This window comes from Mercenaria mercenaria, chromosome 5 (genome assembly GCF_021730395.1).
Source record: "Mercenaria mercenaria strain notata chromosome 5, MADL_Memer_1, whole genome shotgun sequence".
Lineage (NCBI taxonomy): Eukaryota > Metazoa > Mollusca > Bivalvia > Venerida > Veneridae > Mercenaria > Mercenaria mercenaria.
In genome coordinates this window covers 29,213,615-29,241,047 of record NC_069365.1, presented here as the reverse complement: position 1 = coordinate 29,241,047, position 27,433 = coordinate 29,213,615, and the positions used below count along the sequence as shown (strand labels likewise).

Below are 27,433 nucleotides of genomic sequence, written 5' to 3'. Positions count from 1 at the left end.
GGACAAGAAAAATGACAAAAAATCTTGAATGCTGTGAAATTAACCTTGAGCTTAAGGGACCGGGTTTTAAGCATGACACATTGTTATCATAAGGTGCGGTTGTGCCAAGTAATATAGAAGAGGGCACAAAACTGATACTGCTAGCTTTTGTCCTCCAATGTGACCTTGACCTTTCAGTTAGTGCCCCCGAGTGTTGCGCATATCAAATCTGCTTAAGTCGCTGTACATTTGAGCTACGTAAGAATAAATTCCGTTGGTGGATGGTAGAGCTATTAAGCAGACATGAACTGTTCATGTTTGACCTAGGACTCTGTGTGTTGTATATATTACATCTTTTTACGAAACAGAAACTGTTAATATTTGACCTGCAATTTCGACCTTGACATCTGAGCTAAAGGTGTACGAGTACAGTGATAAACAGATCGATTTGTTCTGTAGTTTAGAGTGTAAGATACAGTCCGTTTAAAATTATTAAAAAAAGAATAAGGTTTTCATTTACAGTTTTTGCTTAACTAAATTAAAATTAATGTATAACTATTCAACATTGCTATTTTTTTTCATAACATTAGCTACATTTGTTGTATCTATACCTCAGCGAAAAAGTGGATAGGTAATTGTAGTTGCCCGCTTCTTGTGCTGAGATGACATCTACGTTCACTTTTTATTTTAACCATTTAAAAAGTATTTATTAAAACAATATTTATTTCATATAATTTTTATCATTTACCATTTTTATGAAGGAGAATGTAATTATAGAGTGCTATATTGTTGCCATTGCTGCTGCTCCATCTTGTTGTTGTTATTTCATAAAAAGTGTAATACGAAAATATCTGTACAGATTAACACTGTAAAATCAAGTAGTCATAATTACATTTTATTAAAATCAAATTGTGTTCATCAAACTTTCAAACAGCAAGTCGTGATAATACTAATAATACTGGTCCCAGAAACGAATCCAGAAATTGTAGTTTTCAGTTTATGTCACGCTGACACAATTATAGGTGAAATGGCGACTTTCCAGCTTTGTATGCTGGAGGAAGACCACAGATGCTCACCTAGGGATTATTTCAGGCACAAACCGTGGCATCCGGGTAGAACCACCGACCTTCTGTAAGCCAACTGGATGGCTTCTTAACCAGAAAGAATTCTACACCCTATGTGAGGTTTCGAACCCACAGCGGTGAAGGACAAGTATTTTGCAGTCTGCGACCTTAAAATCTCTGTCAAGGGGCCCCTCACCCCACTTCCCAACTCCAATACCCACGAAACAGAACCTAAGCTGAGAACATCAATCTGGCAAAACAAAATTACAGGAAGTCGATAACAAAACTAGCACAATAATAAAACATTGTGAATATAAACTATGAAGTTCAAACTTATAGTTAAATTGGGTATTAACGTTTTAACTACTGTTACAGCGATACATGCCCAACTTTATCATCAGAACTTAGTGCAAACGGCTTTTTGAATGCAGGCAAGGGTATATTCTATAGCCTATGTGGTACTTTTGCAGACTTCAGAGATGCAATTGAGCATAATTGTTGGACGAACTTTATAACCATTTTACTCAGTGCCAATATGTTTAGTAGACATGTGTAACATGCCTCATGCTGTTCATTTTATCAACAGGTTTCATGTACTTACACATTAATGCTTGAAATAGTACATGTTAGTACATTATTCGGCAAGACAAAAGTAGTTATATTTTCTTCTATTTTCATGTACGTGTACGACGAATAATGTATCCAGAGACTGTACGTAATCTTTTCGCTAGTTTTGAGATTACAGTTATTACATTCACATCACACACTATACTGTATAACCTTATGCCTTTAAGGATTAAATGTTCTGTTGTGCATTCATACGGGTATTAACCACATGCATTGCGGTAGCGATTCTCAAATGATCTGCCAGAAGTCCCAGGAGGTTAATACCCGTATATAAATAAGTCGTTAAATTCACATTTTTACAGTAGCGTACAAAAATACAAGGTTTCTTTGCAAATAATATCAAGATATTCATTAAATAAATCTTTACCGTTCTTTGCAATAAACACAGAGAACAGCTTAAAGGCCCGCCTATGTTAAATTGTAATTCCCCTTCTGAAAAAAAAAGTTCCCGATTTTAATTAAAAATGTCCTTTAACCTAATCAGTTTTGATATTTAGCGTGAGAGAAAGGAGTTTTAGCTATTTAGTGAATGTTTTTTTAACAAATTTCTATTCGAATGACGCCATATATGTTTCTTTGTGAACAACGCCAGGCCGCCTGTGCAGTCTTGCGGAATGAAGGGCCGCCATTGACATTAATCCGCCAAGGTTGTCTACACGAATATAAACACAAATTACAATCAATGTAAATATAACAACATATTAAATTTTAAATAGAAATTGTAAGCAGACGATTATTTAAGGAAAGGCAACAAGCTGATCCGATTCTAATACACTTATATATAATTAAAAATGAATTTTATTACTGATCGATATTGGACCAGACTATATGTAGGCTTTGTGTACTTTTGTACAAATATTTACTTAATATATCACACGAGTGTTATAGAAAGTCAAAATAGGAAGTATATTTCTTCAAGGTGGTTAATTCTTGGGCTTCTACCGTCAGTTCTGTTTCTCCAAACATCATGGTCACCTCTACCCGAATCTTATCTTCACTATCCGGTAACTGTACCACAACACGCCCAAGGTATTCCGAACCTTCCTCATCAACGAACTGTGGTTCCCGTTTCGTAGAAGCATATATATTTAGCTGCATTTCCCTCTGATGAGCAGACAATGTGATATGTTTTCCGGATCTCGGCTCGCCGACCATAACAGTATCGCCTTCTTGTATGTACTTTTTAAACACATCTCGACATCTGTCAATATTTCCGACAGAAACCTTCCTTTCCTCCGGATGCCGGTCAGGATCAAAAGGCGGGGATATATTAATGCCGTATGTATATTTCGACTTTCGTGACGTAATTGCCACAGGACGGTGGCCAAATATAACCGCTCCCTTTAACACTGAGAGACCAGCCTCGTCAGGTATAATGACATTTTTGCCAGGCAGGGCCTTCATCACGGCTTCCTGAACCATTTCAGACTCAGAAAACCCGCCGACCATTAGGAATGTGTTGGTCCCCCTCAATTCTGGATACTTTAGTAGATCCTTAATATGTTTAACTATATTATCTGTACATGTTTTAAATAATCCCTTGAATACTTCAGCATCAATTCTAATCTTGTCTGGGAGCCAAGTTACCTTTCCATTATAGGGAGAATTTTCTAACGCCTTTTGTACAGTGTTGCCGCCCGATACTGACCTATATGTCTCGGCAAGTGCTACTGGCACTTTCAGCGTGATTTTTCCTTTGGATTTCGGGGTGATTGTGCGCTTTTTCATTTCCAATTCACGCTGCAGATCAAGGCGATCGCCAGTATGTTCATCACAAAATTTGTTAAAGGCGCGATCTTTAATTATTGCGATGAGTAGTTTTTCGAACTCCTCGTCAACCTTAGTACCACCCCATGCTCCACCACTGGCTTTATGCACCTCTTTTAGGCCACCGTCTGATTGTCGCTCATGTACTGTGATGTCCGCAGTTCCACCTGTATAAATGCAAGTGTAAAAAAATGTATTTTTCGTTGAGAAATGTTAATGTAGGGATATCACATGTTTTTTCGTGTTTTAACATATGCATGGGATTGGTTGGTGCCCGAGCCCGGTAGGGCTAACGATTCTGAAGATGTTATATCATGAAATAAACATGCGCTAACACTTTTCTAGCATAAAACGTGTAAAACTTATAAATGACTATTAACTGCACTATAACGTCTTAATATATCTACGAAATGTGCGGGAATGTAATCGTTGTTTTTATCAGTTTGGGGACATAAGTTTAGGCTTTGCCACAGAATGTGCATATATAAAACAAGAGCTGTCGGAGGACAGCAACGCTCGACTATTCAACAGCCTTGTCAACTGACTGAGTACAAGTCAAAAAAGGGACATAATTTTGTAAAAATGCAAAACAGGGTTATGGAACCTGCACTGTGCTTATCAGCTCACGACAGTGGACAAGTGTGTGAAATTTCAATCCATTCCCATTAGTGGGTACTGAGATACCAGCTTACATATAAGAATTTAACCAAAAACTGCTAAGTTGAAAAAGGGGCATAATTTTGTAAAATGCACCTTTGCACTGCATGTCACATCATGACAGTGAACAAGTGTGTGAAGTTTCAATTTCATTCCTATAAGTGGATACTGAAATACCAGCTTACATACAAAAAACTTAACCAAAAATTGCTAAGTCGAAAAAGTGGCATAATTTGTAAAAAATGCAAAGTAGAGTTATGGGACCTTCACAGTGCATGTTAGATCATGACAGTGAACAAGTGTGTGAAGTTTCAATCCATTCCCATTAGTGGATACTGAGATACCAGCTTACATACAAAAACTTAACCAAAAACTGCCAAGTAGAAAAGGGGGATAATTTTGTTAAAAAGCAAAATAGGGTTATGGAACCTGTGTAATGTAAGTCAGTTTATCACAGTGAGTAAGTGTGTGAAGTTTTAATCCATTCCCACAGGTGGTTACTGAGATACCAGCTTACATACAAAACCTTAACCAAAAATTTCTAAGTAAAAAATGGGGCATAATTTTGTAAAAAGTGCAAAACAGAGTTATGGAACCAGTGCAATATAAGTCAGTTTATCACAGTGAATAAGTGTGTGAAGTTTTAATCAATTCCCACAAGTGGTTACTGAGATACCAGCTTACATTCAAAACCTTAACCAAATCGGAACGCCGACGCACAGGCGAGTCCAATAGCTCTACTATTCTATGAAAAGTCGAGCTAAAAAGGGTTTTAACATAACGTGGGTGCGAGAATTCCTGTTAACACACACACGTTTTCTCTCCTGTTGAAACACCCATAAAAGTTAAAAGAACAGCAGTTTTACGCTAGAAGAATTATGTAAATAAGTCTAACATACATAATGATAACTGGATTGTCTTTAAACAAATCGATGACTATACTTTCAATTATGTTTATGACACAATTTTATTGAAAGTAATGAATTGTTTTTCTAAACATAAAATTTCCCTTCGAACCGTCTAATTCTTTCTGGAAGACACAAATGTGTAGTATATGAAACTGAAAATACAATGTCAGATGTCGAATCATCACGGAAATAAAGTCGGGAGAACTCGTCTGACATTCAAAATGTAGTTTATTTCCTTCTCCTTCTGTATTCAAAGAAAACATTTCTCAAAAAATCTCTGCTAAGGTTACATAAACATTTTAAAAGAAATTACAGCATTGGATGGCACGCAGAACGAATGCACTTGCACTTTTGCAGATAAGGTAGGTAAGTGTAAAATGTGTATAAATGACTAACTACCTCCTAAATCGATGACCATGTACTTCGAGCCTGGACTCCCGACAGAAAACGAGGCCCCTTCAGATCCATGGATCTTGTCTGTGGGTATAAGCTGGCAATACAGAGAGGCAGCTTCCGGTTCTAGGGCTATAGACAGGTGACTTCCGTCAATATGTGCCTACAAATGAACAGATAAACCTTTTGCTGAATGTAGGTAAACATCTAAGCTAATTTTTTTGTTCAGTTTAGTTTGCAACTTAGATTTTCCTTAACAGGGTGTTTCTTGTTGACAAATATTTCATAACTCGGGCAACTTTGATAATGTAAATAAGTAATAAAAATTATAACATAAACCTTCTATGCCTCATTGTAAGATAAGGAAATTCAAATTCAATAAAATGAGTACAACCATTGTTACAGCAAACTAAGGTGAATACCTAGACATCTATCATAACATATAAGAAAACATATCACATCGAAAAATCTGGTGCAGCATTTTGAAAAGTAATGTATCTGCAACAATTACATGAAATTCAAACTTTCATAAAGCATTATATTTGTTTTGGTCATTTTTAATAAAATTTTATAGAAAGCATTACGTGGTGTGTCAGCGACTTCTTCGATCTTCATAAATAGAAATATATTGAATAACCTTCCTTATATCAACAGAATTTATCTTTTAGAAGAAGCAGAATGTTAATTTTCAACTGTAAACGTAAAAAGTATATTTAGAGGTGGTCAATCACATTTAAGTATTGTCTGTAGATTTACCTAATGAACAAACGATGTATTACATAATAGATCCCAGACAGAAATGTGTTTTAATATATCTTATGAAAATTTGTATCTACTCCCCTTCTAAAATCAAAGTATTTAAAAAATGGACTTTTGATTTCAAAATAATTTCTTGTTTTGGATTAAACATATTTTATTCGCAACAATATACATAATTATATTTAAATGTACAATTGATGGAAAGGATTAGAACGAAAGACATGTCTTATAGAGTTCTTCTTGTTTTACATTTGAATTAGATTGATACTGGGATATTTCAATGACCTGAATCAAAAGGCAAGTTCTACCTTTCATTAGAGCTGTTATATTATGACCTATTCAGATCGTTTAGTACGACATTTATGTTATGTTATGTTTTTGCATGTTTAATTTTTTAGCTTGAACATACAACACACCCGCGTTAATAGCTTTGAATATTGTTTAATCACCCCATGGATATGGTGCCTGTTTTTAATTTTGTCTTTGTCTTATGGCAGTTTCTTTGATATGCAGGCTCCATAACCTCAGATCGCCATCAAAATTCCAGTTCATTTAGTTCTGTCCATTGTTTTCTAGTTTAGGACAGGTCCACTTTTAACTGGGGACAATATGCCCTTTTTCATGGTATTGTATCATTGAAGGTTCCATGTGCAGTGCCCTAAGAATACATATGCGGGTGTATCTAAATTTTATTCTGGTACTTATTGCATGTGTATGTTGAGTTCTGCTCAACCTGGGACTAGAGGGCGTGGACAACAGCTTGCATTTCCACTACCTTCCATGAACATTCTCCATCTGAGCCTGTAAAATTTTCGTTTTGTCATGTTGGGCGACTTGTTCTATTTTACAAGAGCTGTCCGTAAGACAGTGCGCTCCAATATTCGGGGATTTGACAGTAAAAGGAATATATGTCTCAATAAGAGACCTTTACTTTAAAAGGAAGATACACCAAGGGACATAATTCTGTCAAGAACACAAATTAGGGTTATTGGGATTGTTACAACACACGCAAATCATGATGGTAAAGTTATATTTTGAGTTTCAATTCATTATCTTATATAGTACCAAAGTTATGCCCAGAAAACGAAGTTTGTTAAAAACTTTAAGTATAAAAGGGCATAATTTGGTCAAAAATACAAATCAGAGTTATGGGGATTGTTACCACACATGCAGATGATGATGATAAAGATACATTTTAAGTTTCAAGTCTTTATCTTATATTGCATTAAAGTAATATCAAGAAAGCGAAGATTGCAAAAAAGTTTAAGTACAAAAGGGGCATAATTCTGTCAAAAATACAATTAGAGTTCTGGGGTTTGTAACCACACATGCAGACGATGATTATAAAGAAATATTTTTAATTTCAAGCCATTATCTTTTAAAGTACCAAAGATATGTCTATAAACCAAGCTTTCGATAAAATTTAACATGAAAATAATTCCAAGTATAACAACTTTATGACCTTAACCTTGGATATAATGGGCCCAGCCCCTGCACATAGTTTGTTTGTATGCTGGACAATGTTTATGTGAACTTACAGTAAGATGTAAGCATTAGTAACAAAGATATGACAGAAAAACAAAGGTTGCCCAAAACCTTTAACCTTAAAAATAACCTAAGTATAACACCTTGGTGACCCTGACCTTGGATAAAATGGGCCCAGCCCCTGTACATACTTTGTTTGTATGCTGGAATATGTTTATGTAAAGTTACAGTAAGACATAAGCAATAGTAACAAAGATATGACAGAAAAACAAAGGTTGCCAAAAAACTTTAACCTTAAAAATAACCTAAGTATAACACCTTGGTGACCTTGACCTTAGGTATAATGGGCTCAGCCCCTATGTATACTTTGTTTGTATACTGGACAATGTTTATGAGAAGTTACAGTAAGATATAAGGAATATTAACAAAGATATGACAGAAAAACAAAGGTTGCCGAAAAAACTTTTAACTTTAAAAACAAGGCAGTCTGAAAGACAGCTAAATACCCCGCCACTGCTATGGATAGTGAAAGGGTAAACCTTTGATTTTAGCTGTGACCTTGACCTTGAACTGACATGGCTGACTCATGAATTCTGCACAACATCTTGATGAGGTGATCATTTGACCAAAGTTTCATTAAAATCCTTCAAGGGGTTTAGGAGATACAGAGCTGAAACCTTTGACCTTCAGTTGTGACCTTGACCTTGAGTTGACATGGCTGACTCATGAGTTCTTGATGAGGTGATCATTTGACCCAAGTTTGATGAAAATCCTTCAAGGGGTTAAGGAGATACAGAGTGGACACCAAATGGAAGGCTCAAACCTTCGACCCTTAGTTGTGACCTTGACCTTGAGCTGGCATGGTTGACTCATAATTTCTGCACATCGTTCTGATGAGGTAATCATTTGATCCAAGTTTTATAAAATTCCTTCAAGGGGTTTAGGAGATATAGAGCGGACACGAAATGGAACGCTCAAACCTTTGACCTTCAGTTGTGACCTTGAACTTGAGCCGACATGGCTGACTCATAAGTTCTGCACATCGCCTTGATGAGGTGATCGTTTGACCCAAGTTTGATGAAAACCCTTCAAGGGGTTTAGGAGATATAGAGCAGACACAAAATTGAAGGCTCAAACCTTTGACCCTAAGTTGTGACCTTGACCTTGAGCCGGCATGACTGACTCATGGGTTCTGCACATCGTCTTGATGAGGTGATCATTTCACCCAAGTTTTATAAAATTCCATCAAGGGGTTTAAGAGATATAGAGCGGACACAAAATGGAAGGCTCAAACCTTTGACCTTGAGTTGTGACCTTGATCTTGAGCCGGCATGGCTGACTTATGGGTTCTGCACATCGTCTTGATGAGGTGATCATTTGATCCAAGTTTTATAAAATTCCTTCAAGGGGTTTAGGAGATATAGAGCGGACACAAAATGGCAAGCTCAAACCTTTGACCTTGAGTTGTGACCTTGACCTTGAACCGACAAGGCTGACTCAAGGGTTCTGCACATCGTCTTGATGAGGTGATCATTTGACCCAAGTTTCATGAAAATCCTTCAAGGGGTTTAGGAGATATGGACCGGACACGATTTTGGTACGGACGGAATGACGGGCGCAGACCATTCCTATAATCCCTCCGCCACGGCGGGGGATTAAATAACCTTAGTGTAACAGCTTGGTGACCTTGATCTTGGGTATAATGGGCTCAGCCCCTACACATACATTGTTTGTATACTGGACAATGTTAATGTGAAGTTACAGTAAGATATAAGCAATAGTAACAAAGATATGACAGAAAAACAAAGGTTGCCGAAAAACTTTAGCCAAGAAGGGTCACGCCGACGCCGACGCGAGTAGAAACGCCCCCCTATTCTCCAAATAGTGGAGCTAAAAATGGTGCGAAGCTTCCAAATGTATTTATTCAAAGTATTTCGCCTAAATGTTAATCTCGGCAAAGTATGTTTATTAGATTTAAAGATATTCTTAATACCTCAAGGATAAGAAAATAAAAATTAAAAAAAACCTGCAGTGAAATCAGTCTAACTCATTTGATTAACAAATACGTTACATTATCAAAATCTGAAGAATGTAAACTTATTCATTTATTTCTGAAAAGTCATAAAATAATCTTTTTATTGGTGTCTTATTTGGCGGTGTTTCAATACTTAACTTCTGGTAAACAGCCAGTGATAACTCCAGAGGTTAAAAAAGAGAAAGCATTTTGAGTTCTTTACCTTCTGCCGTAAATATAACTTTTTATTGTTAATTATTTTTAAAGAAATATATATAGCTAATTGCACGTACATCATAAGCAGACTCCCTCATAAACTGCTTGGCAAAGTCTGCCCAGATAGCCGGCACTGTCAGGACCCAGTGAATGTCTTTGTTGTCTACCATGGTTCCCCGCTTCTTCAGCGCCCCTAACAGATGCCCTTTGAGAAAGTTGATGACTTCTCCAAATACTCGCATTGCCGGCATCTTCCGACCGTGCGCGTCTGATAGTTCAAAGTCCCGACTTATCTGTAACAAAAAACATCCCTTTTAATTGCAACTAAGTGTTCCTACTTCTACATGTACATTCAAAATCTTGATGAACTACACTAATACAGAGGGAAATAAACTGAACACGCACTTGTACAGAGGAAAATAAATTGAACAATTTCCGAATTACATAATCTATCAGATGTTAATACCAAATATCTGTTATGTACATGTATATCATATGTACTTTAGTCAATGAACAATATACGCACTTAAAAAATGAAAAATGGCGGAAACTGTTTTTGTGTATAAGCCAAATTTTGCCTTGTGGAGAAAAATATCTGCTGTTATAAATATATTTTTTTAATTTCATAGATTTGGCAAATACAATGACAATTCTGTACCGTTTATTTAATGTAAATAACTTAATTATTACATATGATAATATTTTGTTTCTAGATAATAAAAAGTCACCTTCTTTTCATGTAACTTCATCTTAAATCTGTTGAAGAAATAGTGCTTCCTGTCTTCACCATCTAGGGCATATTCTGAGTACTGGTTTTCTGCCTCGTACCCAAAACTCTCGAACTCCTTCTTCTCATTAAACAGAACGGCAGTCGGTGCCTTGAGGGACACTAAGGCCATCGAGCCAGCTACCCAGTTCTGGTTGACAGAAACCTTGGCCGGGTCGGCCTGGTAGTCGTGTTTCAACGAGAAGGCATAACCGCTGTAGGTCGTACCGAAATCAATGGCCGCCACCAACATCTTCGCCTTCTTCTCGCTCCCTAAGGTGTTATTCGCCATTTTAGAATGTTCAACTATTTAAATATACTAAATGATATTCACGACGGTCTTTTGTGCCTCACCTGAACCTGCAAACAGAGTGAGATATTGTTGATTAGACAAAACAAGAGGGTCATGATGACCCTGGATCGCTCACCTGAGTAATATGAGCTACATGTTTCAAATGTCAAAATGATGATAAAATATTAAGAAAGACAGTAGGTCACATTCATGGTCAATGAAATTCAGTTTTACGATTTGTGTGCAAAACTGTGTATGTCATCAAAATTTCAAGGCTGTATCTTAAAAAACAAGAAAGTATGTCAGTAGGTCAAGGTCACAGTCAAGTGACATCATATTACTTGGGGTCATCAGGTAATTATAATTAAACAGTCTTGGAAATAGGATCAGATGATTTTTTAAGTATTTTTCCTATATAACTCACATAATAACTAAGTGACCCCAGGGCGGGCCCCTTTTAACCCCAGGGGCATAATTTGAACAATTTTGGTAGAGGACTATTAGACAATGCATCACACCAAATATCAAAAGCCTAGGTCGTATGGCTTCAGACAAGAAGATTTTTAAAGCTTTTTCCTATATAAGTCTATATAAAACTTGGGACCCCCAGGGCAGGGCCTCTTTTAACTCAAGGGGTACAATTTGAACAATTTTGGTTGAGGACCATAAGACAATGCTACAAACCAAATATCAAAGGTCTAAGTGGTGTGGTTTCCGACAAGAAGATTTTTAAACTTTTTTCCCCTATATAAGTCTATGTAAAACTTGGGACCCCTGGGGCGGGGCAATATTTGACCCTTGGGGGATAATTTGAATAATCTTGGTAGAGGACCACTAGATGATGCTACACACCAAATATCAAAGCCCTAGGCCATGTGGTTTTGTACAAGAAGATTTTCAAAGTTTCCCTATATAAGTCTATATAAACCGTGTGACCCCCGGGGCGGAGCCATATTTGACCCTAAGGGATAATTTGAACAATTTTCGTACAAAACCACCAAATGATGCTACACACCAGATATCAAAGCCCTAGGCCCTGTGGTTTTGGACAAAGAGATTTTTAAAGTTTTTCCTTTCGGTTGCCATGGCAACCAGAATTCAATTCTTTGAACAATTGTGAAAGAATCATTCCTGTGAAGTTTGGTGTAATTCTGCCCAGTGGTTTTCAAGAAGAAGATTTTTTTAGAAATTGTTGACGGACGACGGACGACTGAGGACGGACGACGGACATCAAGCGGTCTCAATAGCTCACCTTGTCACTTCGTGACAGGTGAGCTAAAATCATAGAAGTATCCACTTGTTTATGCATGGGAGATATTTTTCAGTCTCATACACGTAAAATCTAAATTGACTTCACTTGTTTCTGTGATGACTGAAAAGGAACATATAAGAGAAGTCTTTCAGAGACGTAATCATACTTAAGAGATGGTAGAATCGCTGACTACACAACCTCTCTCTTCTCATTTAGGAAAATTTAATAGAAGTATATAGTCAATCACTCACACTTTTCTATAAAACAGACAAAATCACGTTTATCAATGGGTTCGCGTCTTTTGTGCCTCATTTACCATGTTTACTAAGGTGACCGAAAGTCATTTTACTATTTAAATAACTGTCAACTCTGCCAGTAATTTATACAATAAAAATAGTTCAAAAATCTGAAAAAGTTAACATTGAAGTTTTTACAGCTTAAATTCCTGAAATTCATTAAAAGGGAACCTACGTAGATACTCATTTTAAACTAGTCCAACATCTCAACATCTAATATTATAACTGAATGATGATGATGATAATAATAATAATAATAATAATAATAATAATTAAAGAGGATAACATAACATTTGGTCATTTAGACATTCTTTCATAATTTTCGTCCTCCAACGTAATGATTTAAAATTATCCTAGTATGTAACATAGATAGTGAAGTGTAAGAACATATTCTGAACAAATTAATTCTTAGTGACATAAAGAGTATGTAGTACAATCAAGAGTTAAAAATCTAGGCATTTTCAAAAGATAAAATTATATCCAAGTGGTTAAAGAATATATATATAAAACGAATTAAATACTACGTAAACAGCTATTCTAAAAACAATGACAATCGCGTGCGCGCTTCCGTAGAACTCGGGTTTCAAACGGATGACACATGAACGACTCCTTTATACCCCTGCAAAGTTTTATTGAAAACTGTCGTACCGTTTCGGAGATATTTAGTTTTGTATCAGGTGTATAAGTCATAACATTTAGCTATGAAATCTGAAATTAGAGAGTACATTAAAGTACGTTGTTCTTTTAGACATACCTGTAAGGCAGATACTCGGTGAACCACATACAATTACGTAAGTTCAACAAGAGCACCGCTTTGCGGGTGCTGACGCTAATCTGATTTTTTTGTATAATAGAAAAATTGTCCTACCTATGATTTTCTATGTCCAAAAGGGACCATAATGCTTGCAAAAAGCAGGATGGAGTAATGTTTCTTGATGTACAGAGTCAGCTTATGATCGTGAACAACAGTTGCAAGTTTCAAAGCAATAGCTTTGATAGTTTAGGAGAAAAGTTTACCTAAACGTAAAACTTAACTAATAAATCTGAAGTCCAAAAGGCCATAATTCTTGCAAAAAGCAGGACAGAGTTATGTTTCCTGTCGTACAGGGTCAGCTTATGATGGTGAACAAATGTTGCAAGTTTTAAAGCAATAGCTTTGACAGTTTATGAGAAAAGCTGAGCTAAACATAAAACTTAACCAAGAAATCTGATTGTGAGCGTTAACGTTAGAGTCACACAAATGTTAAAGTTTGCGTACCACCCCAAATATTTTCAAAGTCCATTGAATTATTGCTTTGATATTTTGCATACTTGTTTACCATCATGACCCCGTTCTGTAAACAGGAGCAGACAACTCTATCAAGCATTTTGACTGAATGATGACCCCTTTTCGACTAAAAATATGCTTATTGTACTGTTAAAGTTTTACTCATAGCTTATAATATACTATCATAATCAAGTACTGAGAATAGTCGAGCGCGCTGTCAACTGTCAGCTCTTTTTTAAATGCCGGGCAGTACCATCATTCGGCAGAAAGATAAGTTAACCTGGTTCTCACAGTGAAGGTAAGTATATATGAAGAGACTATGATTGCATATGTTACCAGTCTATGTTTTATCCATGCAGACGTATTTCCTGTTCTCAGGAAAACCCAGGCTGATCCTGATTCTTTAACAAAGGCTGCAAACATGTCCTGATGACAGGACTTTAAGGGACATAACTTCTGACAAAAGAATTGCCCCATTCACAGAAAAAAAGCAGTACATGTAAGATTTCCTGACATAAGGAATTCCTCGAAAGTCAAGCAGACAGGACAACTGTCCCAAAGTTTCCCGACTTCAGGATTTCCTGAAGAAAGGGCAATTTTCCTGAGATTCTCTGACAAAACATTCCTGAGTTTTCCTGAACACAGCCTGTGTTCGTTTCAGGATAACTGACCTAAGATTTCCTAACATAGAAAATTCTTGAGATTTTCTGAACAAAGTATAATTGACACTGGCTATTGTCTGAGATTTACTGAACACAGTATAATTGACCTGAGGTTTGCTGAACACAGGATAACTGACCTGAGATTTTCTGAACACAGGATAACTGACGTGAGATTTCCTGAACACATGATAATTGACCTGAGATTTCCTGAAACAGCATAACTGACCTGAAGTTTCCTTCATGAACACAGTATAATTGACCTGAGATTCCCTGAACACAGTATGATTGACCTGAGATTTTCAGTGAACACATGATAATTAACCTGAGATCTCCTGAACACAGCATAATTGACCTGAGATTTCCTGAACACAGTATAATTGACCTGAGATTCCTGAACACATGATAATTGACCTGAGATTTCCTGAACACAGCATAATTGACCTGAGATTTTCTGAATACAGGGTAATTAATCTGAGATTTCCTGATCACAGGATAATTGACCTAAGTTTCCTGAACACAGTATAACTGACCTGAGATTTGCTGAACACAGGATGATTGACCTGTGATTTTCCTATTTAAAGAATTCCTCAGATTTCCTGAACACCAGATAATTGTCCTGAGATGTCTTGACTTAAAAGAATTCCTCAGATTTCCTGCACACATGATAATGGTCCAGGGATGTCCTGACTTAAAGAATATCTCAGATTTCCCAAACACAGGATAATTGACCAGAAATTTCCTAAATTGAAAAAAAAAACTTGAGATTTCCTCAAGAATGGATAATTGTCCTGAGATGTCCTGACTTAAAAATTCATGAGATTTTCTGAACACCAGATAACTGACTTGAGATTTCCTGACATCAGGAATTCCTGCAATTTCTTGCAGACAGAACAACTGTCCAGCCATTTCCTAAGGTATTAACAAGACAATACTGCATGAAGGTTTCTTATCATTATTCTGAGAACCTGTTTTCTTTACTGTCTACAGGAAAATCCTGGAATTTATTGTCTCATCTTTTTTTAACCCAAAGAATATGCCTGGAATTCATGAGATATTTTTAAGGCATTTATATCCAAGGATCCTGGGAGTTCCTAGGATAATATCCAAATTTCCTGTTCCTCTTTTGTATGGGTACAAACTTGTGTATTAAAATAAATATAAAATAAGTCCCAAGTAGTCAAAGTAACAAAAGATGATAATTTGAAATACAGAAATATTCTGTAATTCAGACAGTTCTACTTTCACTTTGAAGGACTTTCAAATATTTGAAATGTACATGTTTTGTATTATTTTAAACACCAAGTGTTCTAATCATTTAAGATAATTATATATATAATGTGGCCAGTTGATCAGATAGATAAAAACATGTTTATTATTCATAATTGATACAGATGAAAATATCAGTCAGTTAGTATATTAAATATTTGGTTCACTGATATCAATTAATAAACATGTTTATATTGAACTGCTCAAATGACATAATTTTTTAAATGATTTACATCTGTAGAATAATGTTAGATGCACAATCATTGTAAAAAACATAATGAAACAAGAGTGCCAAACTGTACATTTGCCACAACAAAGTACTTTTGACTGGTTCTCAATTTCTTCTAATTCATGAAACGTAATTCTATTTTAAGAAAACAAAGACTATCTACCTGGTTATTGAATTTGGTCAAGATAATATGCTCATAAAACATTCTAAGTTCGGTGAATACTGGAAAAGAACTGCTGAAGTTATTTATAGTGGACACGGCCAATATTCACAATCTCAACAGTGATACTGGATACTGGGCCTGTCTAGGATATAATACCAATAAATAATGTGACTAAGTTTTGTGAACACTTAGTCAGAACTACCCAAGTTAATGAGTGGATACTATCAATTTTCTTTATATTCAGTAATTCACTGACCATAACTCCAGAGTCATTGGGACAGTGTGGATGGTTACTGAACTTGGCCAAGGTATTATTGCCCATAAACTTTGTGAAGAAGTATTATGAAAATTATAGGTAAGAGCTACGGATGGTTATCAAAATTGGCTTTAATACTGCGCCCATAAACACTGTAACATAGTTAGATGCCTATTGGAGAACTGCTCAAGTTATATAGCATGAGGAAACTGTCACTTTTCACAATTTTTATTATCAAGAGGCCATTATTTCAAAGCCACTAGGACAATCCAGCTGGTTATCAAACTTGACTGAGATATTATTCCAAGTTCTGCAATAAATCCTTCCTATATTAGTAATAAGTAATGGGGATTCACACATCAAAGTGACACATTCTTCAATCAGAAAACAAAACTTCAAAAATCATATGGGTTTTGAGAAATTCTCTTTCACCTTTCAAACCATTGGGATGCGATAATGATTATTATTATTATTATTATACTAGATTTATATTACTAAGCCCCCTTTTCATGATAAACATGTTCAAAGACGTTTTACATATAGCAGAGGGCGCGAAATTCATCCTCCACTAGTACAGACACAGAGCGATCTGACCAGAGGGACAGAGTGAGATAAAGCCCCCCCAAACAGACAGAGAGAACGTTTTAGATATAGACGTGTCCGGCTAACTTAGCGAATATTGCGAATAGAAAGTCTGGTTCTTTAACGTGCCCAGTGTATAGCACCAATACACACGAAGCTGTCTTTCCTGGGAAGAACCAGTACAGACCTCTAGTTAGGTGGGAGACACTCTAGAGCATTTCAGAAATTTCCAGTGTCTGGACTGGGATTTGAACCCCGGACCTCTGGATTGAAAGTCAAGCGTGTTACCACTAGACCATCGGCCCATCATTTTGTATTATTAATTAAATTGTTATTGGCTTAATATGAAATTCTAACTATTTATTATACAGGCTTATTAGGACTTTTGTTATGTTGCATTGGCATGCACCTAGTTTTTGACGCTCATTTTGTTGCTTGCCCACCAACAGGCATTTACAAAATTTTGAAAGTTTTGTGTGTGACGTTTTGGAGTGCACACCAATGTGAAAAAACAAAACTAACAACATAACCAAACATGGAACACAAAAGAACAAAATTTCTTTTTGTGCAGGCGCATACAGTCTCAACATATAAATTTTGTTGCCACATTGGCACATTGGTGGGCACACCAATGTAAAACAAAATGCTTCATTGTTTCTCAATGGTATGCCATTTCATTTCTGTTCACATGTCAAGATAAAATAAATTATATTGTTGTTTAGTGTTGGTGCATGCATGCACCTTGGCAACACAACAAAATGTGCTACATTGTTGTGCACACCCCAAATCCACATAACAAACATGTATTTCGTCTTCCAACACAGAATCTTTGCTAATGATGTGCATTCCAATTCTGAATAATATGTTTTGTTTGAATCAGTTCTATGTTTCTCTATCAGGCATTGTTAATTTAGCTTAGTTACATGGCATGCGGGCCTAAAAGCTCACATAAAACTTCTGAAACTTTGTTATGGCACATTTGACTGAACACCAGAATAACACAACGAAATACACAAAAAAAAAAACCAAGAGCGCCGCCAAGTGGAGCAAGATATGCCCAAAGGGTTACATCACAGGATGGGAGCAAAATTTAAAGAACGTGACTGTTGAAGCCCAAAGGACAGGATCAACAAAAAGAAGAAATTCCAAAAAAAAATAATTTTTAAGTCCACAAAAAATTCTTACCAGGTAAAGTTATGTCAAAATACATCTAAAAAGTGGATGTACCATCCATGTTGTACCACAGAAAAGTGGTCTCGGTTTTACGCAAAAGGTTTAAAGCTATAAAACTCTTAGCATCCCATTATGCTTATCAGGTCATGATCAGACTAAAAGAGAATTTGATTAACCACAGATTGCTACTTATTTCACTGTATAGGTCACTTTGTGAGAAGAGCAAAAAGACTTTTTTTGAATAACTTACCCGAGTTAACTTATATTTTATAACTAATACAGGTTATAAAATGCTTGAAAAAATAACTGAAATAGGTTACATAACTTAGAACAGTTACACCCCTGACTGCTCACTGTGGTGAACATTTGTGCCAATTTTCTTTGAAATCCTTCAAGCAGTTGAATTGCGACATCCAAAACATGCGCTCTGCACGTCGTCTCAGTGTGGTGAACATTTGTGTCAAGTTTCTTTGAAATCCTACATGGGGTTGAAGAGTTACAGAGCGGACGTGAAACTGCTAACGGACGGACGGACACCAGGACCATAACATAATACGTCCAGTCGGGCGTATAAAAAGCTAAAAGCATCATGACATTATTAAATTGCATTGTAATATCCGATATCATATACTATATAGGAAGATTAAGCCATATAGATAATTTGTGACTTTTCTTGTGCCTGTTCAAACCATTTACACTTTAATCTCTTTCTATTCTGTTTCGACCTGAATTGAAATAAATAGGATAGTCATATATAGGCAAGGGCAGCATGTCCTTTTAGGTAAATATCCAAAGTAACGCAGTAAAGAGTTTTTCATTGAAAGACCTGAAAAACATCCGTATGAAATATTCCATGCAGTAGGTACATATACTGACTAAAGGTCAGGGTTTGGTTAATTTTTTTAACGCGACCCAGCATGCCTGGTACCTGTTACCTACTATAATTTCTACTTCTACTTTCGTTTTCAATAAAAACCGGAAGTGGATTAAACTGCCTCTTTTTCACACAAAGCATTTATCTTGTTGAATAATTCAAATGCAGTAATTACAATAAAGATGTACATGCTAGCACTGTCTAATAAACACTGCTATAGGCAAATACCAGTATCCGTTGTAGCTGTTCTAGTTAGAACGTATCGATAGACATGTCCGAACACTGTACCACCAACAATATTCATGAGGCAGACAGTTTAAATATCGGAGACAAGTATTATCAAACACACATCTGCTGACAGTAATACTTGTAAGATACATTAAGTAAATAGATACAACCTCTTATTCGTTTTCTCAAGGCTTTAGATTAATACAAATATTACCTGTCCCAAAAAGATTACCTCCCTCGCGGGATAGCCTCGTTTTCAATTAAAAAATGGAAAATCCCAATATTTCTACTTTCGCTTTTAGTGGAAAGGTGCCGCGGAAAGGGTTTAAATGGATAAATAAAGGTATTTGATTATTTATATACAATACTTTAGAATATCATGTATGTCATGGGTAGGGCGCACGTTTGATCTTAAACATCAGGCTACATCCTCCTCTTAATAAATCTGGTAGGTATTTTCTTGGGCGCTTTCTAGCCTTTCGGTTAAAAATTTGGCTTAAACTCGTTTGGCTTATCTGGATATTCCTTAAAAAGCCTTGGCCATATTTGTATTTCACTGTTACGAAAACGAAAACATTTAAATAATCCAAAAAAGTCAAAAATACAGATCAGCCTTCAAAATTCGCCTTCGCTCTAATAAAAAACTTAGTGATTTGAATAATTATATTATGACGCAAAGACACTTTAAATCTTCGGAAATATGTTGTGAACAGGATTTCTTCCCCTACACAGGTGCACCGCCGATGGCACTAAATTGCAGAAACAGAACAAAAAATATTGGGGACCTACATTCAAAAATGTCAGTGCGCCATGGGACAATTTCATGCTTGAATGTCAACATTCAAATTCTTTCATTTGGGAATTTCCTAACATAACTTAACATAGCAAAAGTTATCACGATGTCCCAAAACGTCCTTTTTAAAATTTATTGGACTAGGCTTATTGAATTTAGTGAATCCACTTGCTCTTGCTTAGCCTGAGAATATCTGCATGGATTAGAGTTTAACTTTTTTACTTTAATTTATTAACAGCAAGTTTCCTTGAGGGAGCATGTTTAACGGGCCAAATTAAAATTAAATTAAAGATTACGTGGTGATAACCTTATTTTCAGTTAAAACAGATACCGGATATACATATCTGAATATTTCCCGTTGTGATAAATGTATTTGATATAAACTTAATTAAATATCAAAGTGTAGTTAGCCAAGCCTTATTTATTTGCAAAAACAATATAGGTGGCTCAATTTTGAACCTGCAATCTTCGGGCAAATGTTCCCTAATTAAGTTGACAAATTATTTGTTAATCAGAGAAGTAATTTAGCCATTTTCGGCTAGGCAAGCTTGTATCAATTCAACAGACACTGTCTGACAATGTCTCTCCCTCTGAGAAGAAGGAATGAATTTATATATAAATAATGTCTTGTGTATTAAATATGTAATATAATATTTTTTAAAGGTTAGAAAATATCTTAGGTAAATGCATAAAAACAATGCTAATCAGTTCTTCTCATCTGATATGAGATGATAAGTGTTTTAAGCTATATATTTAATAATTATAACAGCCTTTGCTTAGATTTTCATGATCAGGTCTTACACTCCTTGTTTTAACTAGTTTTTAACAAACAGTATTTGCTGTTTTCTTCAGAATATGTAACAATTACTCTCTGTAAGATTAACATTGTTATTATGTTTCTTATGTAAATACTTAAAAGTAATTATAGTGTACTAGAAAGGAATGACACAATGACCTTTTATTGTATCTTAAGAGCGGATATGCACAATGCTATATATTCTATTAGAAGTTATTTACATAGATGATACCATATGAAAGAAATGAATAAATATAAAATGTAATCACGCGGTCACTTACTCAACATTTATACAGGTAATATATACTTACTCGGTCATTTACTCTACATCGGTACACTCGTGTACTCGCTTGGTCACTTAACATCCGTACACACTCGTGTACTCTTTTAGTCACTTAAACTTGTTGAAAAAGACGTTTAACTCGAACACACACGCACACACACACACGTACACACACTTACTCAACATCCGTACATATATTCATGTACCCACTCGGGCACTCATTCAACATCTGTACATTCATGTACTTACTTGGTCAGGTACTCAACATTAGTGCATTCATGTACTCACTCAACATCCACACACTCATGTACTCACTCGGTCACCTACTCAACATCTGTACATGTACTCATGTACCCACTCGGTCACCTACCTGAACATCCGTACATTTATGTACTCACTTGGTCAGTTACTCAGTATATGTGCATTCATGTACTCACTCAACATCTGTACTTTCATGTATTCACTTGATCAGTTACTCAGCATTTGTACATGCATGTACTCATTTGATCATCTACTCGTCATCTTCACATGTATTTATGTACCCACTCGGCTACTTACCTCAACATCCGTACATTCATGTACTCACTCGATCAGTTACTCAACATACGTGCATTCGTGTACTCACTCAACATCCATAGATGTATTCATGTAGTCACTTAGTCATTGTCAACTTTTTTATAGTGTCATACCAGAGGAATTTTATTCATAAATGATATTGAATATACATGTAGTACACATGATTTTATATTTTAATTCTTAATTAAGTTAATATGAATTTATAAGTTATATGGTATGTTTTTAAATGTGAGTATGTATATTGTCTCTTATAGTTCCATTTAGAACGGTCATTTACAATTGTTTTAGTCTGTATGTAATTTTATATGTTTGTAAATGAATGAGACATAAATAAATAAACAAATAAATAAATAAATGATTTTTATGGAGTTATTATCTACGTTATATATTTTAAAATCGTGAACATCAAGTATGCTTCATAGAACTGTTTGACATCAGAGTGAACATTAAGTATGCTCCATAGAACTGTTTGACATCAGAATGAACATAAAGTATGCTTCATAGAACTGTTTGACATCAGAGTGAACATTAAGTATGCTTCATAGAACTGTTTGACATCAGAATGAACAATAGGTATGCTCCATAGAACTGTTTGACATCAGAGTGAACATCAAGTATGCTCCATAGAACTGTTTGACATCAGAATGAACAATAGGTATGCTTCATAGAACTGTTTGACATCAGAATGAACAATAGGTATGCTTCATAGAACTGTTTGACATCAGAGTGAACATTAAGTAGGCCCCATAGAACTGTTTGACATCAGAGTGAACATTAAGTATGCACCATAGAACTGTTTGACGTCAGAATGAACAATAGGTATGCTTCATAGAACTGTTTGACATCAGAGTGAACATTAAAGGTGGATAATCAGATTTTGGCCATGTAACGGATTTGTTCGAAACTTTAGCATCTGATCATTTACACTCATTTATGTTCAGTTAACACTTAATACAAATTAGATTTTCACTGGAGGTATTTTTAAAATTTCATTTTCCTATCCTGGTTGCCCAACCAAGATAGATTTTTTTTTTATCATATATCATAAGTATAAATTTGATAAACATACTTTGCCTAAGGAAATGTATAAATATTAGACATATTGTAATATATTTGTAAAATTTTTGCATTAAAAATTATGTATTTAGATGGAATTCATTAGAAACACAAGTTTGAAAAATTATTATTACCTCCCTTTACCTATCTTGGTTGCGCAACCAAGATAGATTGGAAATAAATGAATTCAATAGCTACACACAGCTTTTAAACTTGCATTTTGGTTCAGATTGTTCAATAGTTAATATGTCTATCAAATGCAAATGTAAAACTAGACATTGTATCGAAATAAAAAGAAATACCCAGCTTTTTATACACTTTCATATTAAAGGGGAGTAATTACAAAATTTTATAAAAATAATAAAATATACATTTCAAATAGGAATCTAACTCTATGTAATCGGTCTTTTTGTTCCTTAAATAATTCTCTACCAGAATATACAAAAAGTAAAAAATGACATTAAATGTTGTTTAAATGTGATTGACCACCTTTAAGTATGCTCCATAGAACTGTTTGACATCAGAGTGAACATTAAGTATGCTCCATAGAACTGTTTTACATCAGAATGAACAATAGGTATGCTTCATAGAACTGTTTGACATCAGAGTGAACATTAAGTATGCTCCATAGAACTGTTTGACATCAGAATGAACAATAGGTATGCTTCATAGAACTGTTTGACATCAGAGTGAACATTAAGTATGCTCCATAGAACTGTTTGACATCAGAATGAACAATAGGTATGCTTCATAGAACTGTTTGACATCAGAGTGAACATTAAGTATGCTCCATACAACTGTTTGACATCAGAATGAACAATAGGTATGCTTCATTGAACTGTTTGACATCAGAGTGAACATTAAGTATGCTCCATAGAACTGTTTGACATCAGAGTGATCATTAAGTATGCTCCATAGAACTGTTTGACATCAGAATGAACAATAGGTATGCTTCATAGAACTGTTTGACATCAGAGTGAACATTAAGTATGCTCCATAGAACTGTTTGACATCAGAATGAACAATAGGTATGCTTCATAGAACTGTTTGACATCAGAGTGAACATTAAGTATGCTCCATAGAACTGTTTGACATCAGAGTGAACATTAAGTATGCTCCATAGAACTGTTTGACATCAGAGTGAACATAAAGTATGCTCCACAGTTCTGAATGAACAATAGGTATGCTTCATAGAACTGTTCGACATCAGAGTGAACATTAAGTATGCTCCATAGAACTGTTTGACATCAGAATGAACAATAGGTATGCTTCATAGAACTGTTTGACATCAGAGTGAACATTAAGTATGCTCCATAGAACTGTTTGACATCAGAGTGAACATTAAGTATGCTCCATAGAACTGTTTGACATCAGAATGAACAATAGGTATGCTTCATAGAACTGTTTGACATCAGAGTGAACATTAAGTATGCTTCATAGAACTGTTTGACATCAGAGTGAACATTAAGTATGCTCCATAGAACTGTTTCACATCAGAATGAACAATAGGTATGCTTCATAGAACTGTTTGACATCAGAGTGAACATTAAGTATGCTCCATAGAACTGTTTGACATCAGAATGAACAATAGGTATGCTTCATAGAACTGTTTGACATCAGAGTGAACATTAAGTATGCTCCATAGAACTGTTTGACATCAGAATGAACAATAGGTATGCTTCATTGAACTGTTTGACATCAGAGTGAACATTAAGTATGCTCCATAGAACTGTTTGACATCAGAGTGATCATTAAGTATGCTCCATAGAACTGTTTGACATCAGAGTGAACAATAGGTATGCTTCATAGAACTGTTTGACATCAGAGTGAACATTAAGTATGCTTCATAGAACTGTTTGACATCAGAGTGAACAATAGGTATGCTTCATAGAACTGTTTGACATCAGAATGAACAATAGGTATGCTTCATAGAACTGTTTGACATCAGAGTGAACATTAAGTATGCTCCATACAACTGTTTGACATCAGAATGAACAATAGGTATGCTTCATAGAACTGTTTGACATCAGAGTGAACATTAAGTATGCTCCATAGAACTGTTTGACATCAGAGTGAACATTAAGTATGCTCCATAGAACTGTTTGACATCAGAATGAACATTAATCAGCTTCATAGAACTGTTTGACATCCTTTATGAACATAAAGTATGATCCATAGAACTGTTTTGAAATCACATTCTGTAAGAAAGTTTCTCAGTTCAATACAGTAGGTTGGTCCTTCAATACTAGACAGAAAGTTGGAACAAGACCTTTGAGATCAATAAGATCATTCTGATATAACATTATGTGTTCTGATATAACATTATGTGTTCTGATATTACATTATGTGTTCTGATATTACATTATGTTACATTATGTGTTCTGATATTACATTATGTTTATGTGTTCTGATATTACATTATGTGTTCTGATATAACATTATGTGTTCTGATATCACATTATGTGTTCTGATATATTACATTATGTGTTCTGATATTACATTATGTTACATTATGTGTTCTGATATTACATTATGTTACATTATGTGTTCTGATATTACATTATGTTTATGTGTTCTGATATTACATTATGTGTTCTGATATTACATTATGTGTTCTGATATAACCTTGTGTAAAATAAAGTTGTCAAGATTTAGTCGTTCTGATAAACGATTTATTATGCATAATTCCATGAAAAGATCAGCAATGTGACCCTTTAGCGATCTTTTATGCGCTCCATTAAGCGATCTTTTATGTTGGCTTTACGAGATCAGCAATGTGTTCCATTATCGGTCTATTATGTAATTAGGGATCCATTGGCTCATTTGCATGTGAAATTGGAACATGGTTTTGATGGTGTTTATTGGACTAATAACTCACTTGTGGAGCATGGTATTGTAGACGTTTATTGCCAGTGTTTGTTGGGTCGGGGACATTATTAAAGGTACCCACTGTGTCTAGAAACATTGCGAAGGTAATTTCATTCAGCTTGCACTGACTAGCGATCATCTTTGAATATTTAATTACATGTTTTTATTGCTACCGGTCTGCATTTTGCTGCTCATTTGGACAGTCCTTCCTGTGCTTCTAATCATGCAGTATATTTTTATCGAAAATATATCGATCTAACATGTAAAATAACTATAAAATAAATAAATAAAATTTAAAATTTCATTTTTGAAGATGTATATGTTAAATAAACAGCATAACAGAGCAAACAGTTCATGTAAATATATAACATGCTATAATAGCAACGTTTCACTAGACTGTTTATTTGACTGGGTTTCAAGTAGCTTTTCAGCATCTTTCATTTACATAACGACGGTCAGTTAACCTAACCAGTTACTAACAACTTCTCCATAGTTATGATCTGAAGGTGGAGAACGATTTCTTACGTATACATGTACACTGTCTTCTGTCAGTCATCAGTTGAGAAGACGCTACTTGCTGATTTTCGAAATACTCATCCATTTTCTTTTGTATTTGAACAATACGACTTTTTTTCGTATCATGATGCAATTAAGTTTTACTCTGTTATGCAGGATAGAATACAAAAAGATTCGTACTACTAGCATTGCCATTGCTTACACATAATTTAGGATGCGGAATAGTTTTTGTATTAAATGTTCAAATTATGCACATGAAAATGTACAGATGTTTAAAGAGACTAGATTGTAGCATCCACTTAATTACACGAAAAAATGGTGTCGGTACGCATTTGAAAATGAGTCGGCGTGTATTTACATTGCTATACAAAATTTCGTAAATCAAAAAACGATGTCCATTATCCTGCACATGGACAAATACGTCTTTTTTCTATCAATTTACATATATTTCATCATATTTTCTATGGGAAGGACCTTTACTTTAATTCACGACTTTTCGCTTATATAGAATAGACAGAAAATTGTTTCACAGTCGTTCATCCGTTTCAGAATTTACATTGTTACAGTTTAAATTAAGTTTAAGTTACCTATCCGCTAATATTGCACACAGGTAAAAGATTATATTGAATGGTTGAAGTTTTTGTAGAGTTAATTTACTTCCTCATTCCATATATTTGTATACCAAATCATGTTTTAACAAGGATTTAAGCCTGAACACGTTTCTCTCCAGATTTTGCTATCAAAAGACTCACCAACGAAATGTGAAATGGCATACTCACTAGGCCGGTAAGTACACGTTTTATCTTTTGCAAAAATACTTGTTTCTTCAAAGAAATTGTTTTATAATGCCTTCAAATTTGTAATTTATAGATAGTTATAAAAGACCAATTTGTGACAGTTTCGTTCTTGTAGAAAGATGTGTCGGTAGAAACGACAAATTGGAGAGGACAGAAAAACATTTAACAGTTCGGTTATTAAAGCGAAGTATCATTAGTATGTAGATATTTCAGTTTTAAGGAGCTCTATAAGGCGTAAAAATAATTGTTCGTTTCCGGTATCCCGACCTACCCTAAATTTTTGGCCCGACCCTAAATGTTTTAATGGCCTTGGAGAAATTGTTTTTCAACTTTTTGACAGAAAGTTGCAAAACTGCACTTTTTATGCTTTAAACATGCTCAATGATGTTAGAAATCAACTTACTGATGCTCTAAAGACATAACCCCCTTGTTTGTATTCAGTTTTTGACACAAAATTACTTTCTGAAAAATCTCCCTTAATAAAAAAAAATCTAAAAAAAAAGTTTTTCCGACTTACCTACCCTAATTTTTTTTAGCATGTTACCGGAAACAAAGAATTTTTTTAGGCCTAAG

The 27,433-nt window shown here is 35.0% G+C and overlaps 2 protein-coding genes across 3 annotated transcripts in view; one reads left to right on the top strand and one right to left on the bottom strand.

Moving 5' to 3' along the window:
* Positions 1-858: 858 nt before the first annotated feature.
* Positions 859-19,479, bottom strand: LOC123556731 (heat shock 70 kDa protein 12B-like). Its single transcript, XM_045347668.2, has 5 exons — positions 19,390-19,479; positions 10,598-10,995; positions 9,947-10,162; positions 5,402-5,558; positions 859-3,604 (listed from the first exon to the last, which is right to left on the bottom strand). The coding sequence occupies exons 2-5, from the start codon at positions 10,925-10,927 to the stop codon at positions 2,553-2,555; spliced, it is 1,755 nt and encodes a 584-aa protein (XP_045203603.2). The 5' UTR covers positions 10,928-10,995; positions 19,390-19,479; the 3' UTR covers positions 859-2,552.
* LOC123556730 (uncharacterized) overlaps positions 19,425-27,433 on the top strand; it is a 20,994-nt gene continuing 12,985 nt past the window's right edge. Inside the window, exons 1-2 of one of the 2 annotated variants that reach the window (XM_045347664.2) lie at positions 19,425-19,518; positions 26,794-26,849. In XM_045347664.2, coding sequence (XP_045203599.2) covers positions 26,830-26,849 — 20 coding nt within the window. In that variant the 5' untranslated portion in view covers positions 19,425-19,518; positions 26,794-26,829. Of the gene's footprint in view, positions 19,519-25,524; positions 25,652-26,793; positions 26,850-27,433 lie in introns of those variants that run through there. The other variant, XM_045347666.2, reaches the window with a different exon arrangement.

What these genes read in the sequence shown, in the direction of transcription:
- LOC123556731 (XM_045347668.2), bottom strand. Translation starts at nt 10,927, where the DNA reads ATGGCGAATAACACCTTAGGGAGCGAGAAGAAGGCGAAGATGTTGGTG. An exon ending in TGAAGTTACATGAAAAGAAG is followed by an intron (nt 10,163 to 10,597) that starts GTGACTTTTTAT and finishes TTTTTGTTACAG; the next exon opens with ATAAGTCGGGACTTTGAACT. An exon ending in TGAGGGAGTCTGCTTATGAT is followed by an intron (nt 5,559 to 9,946) that starts GTACGTGCAATT and finishes GTTCATTTGTAG; the next exon opens with GCACATATTGACGGAAGTCA.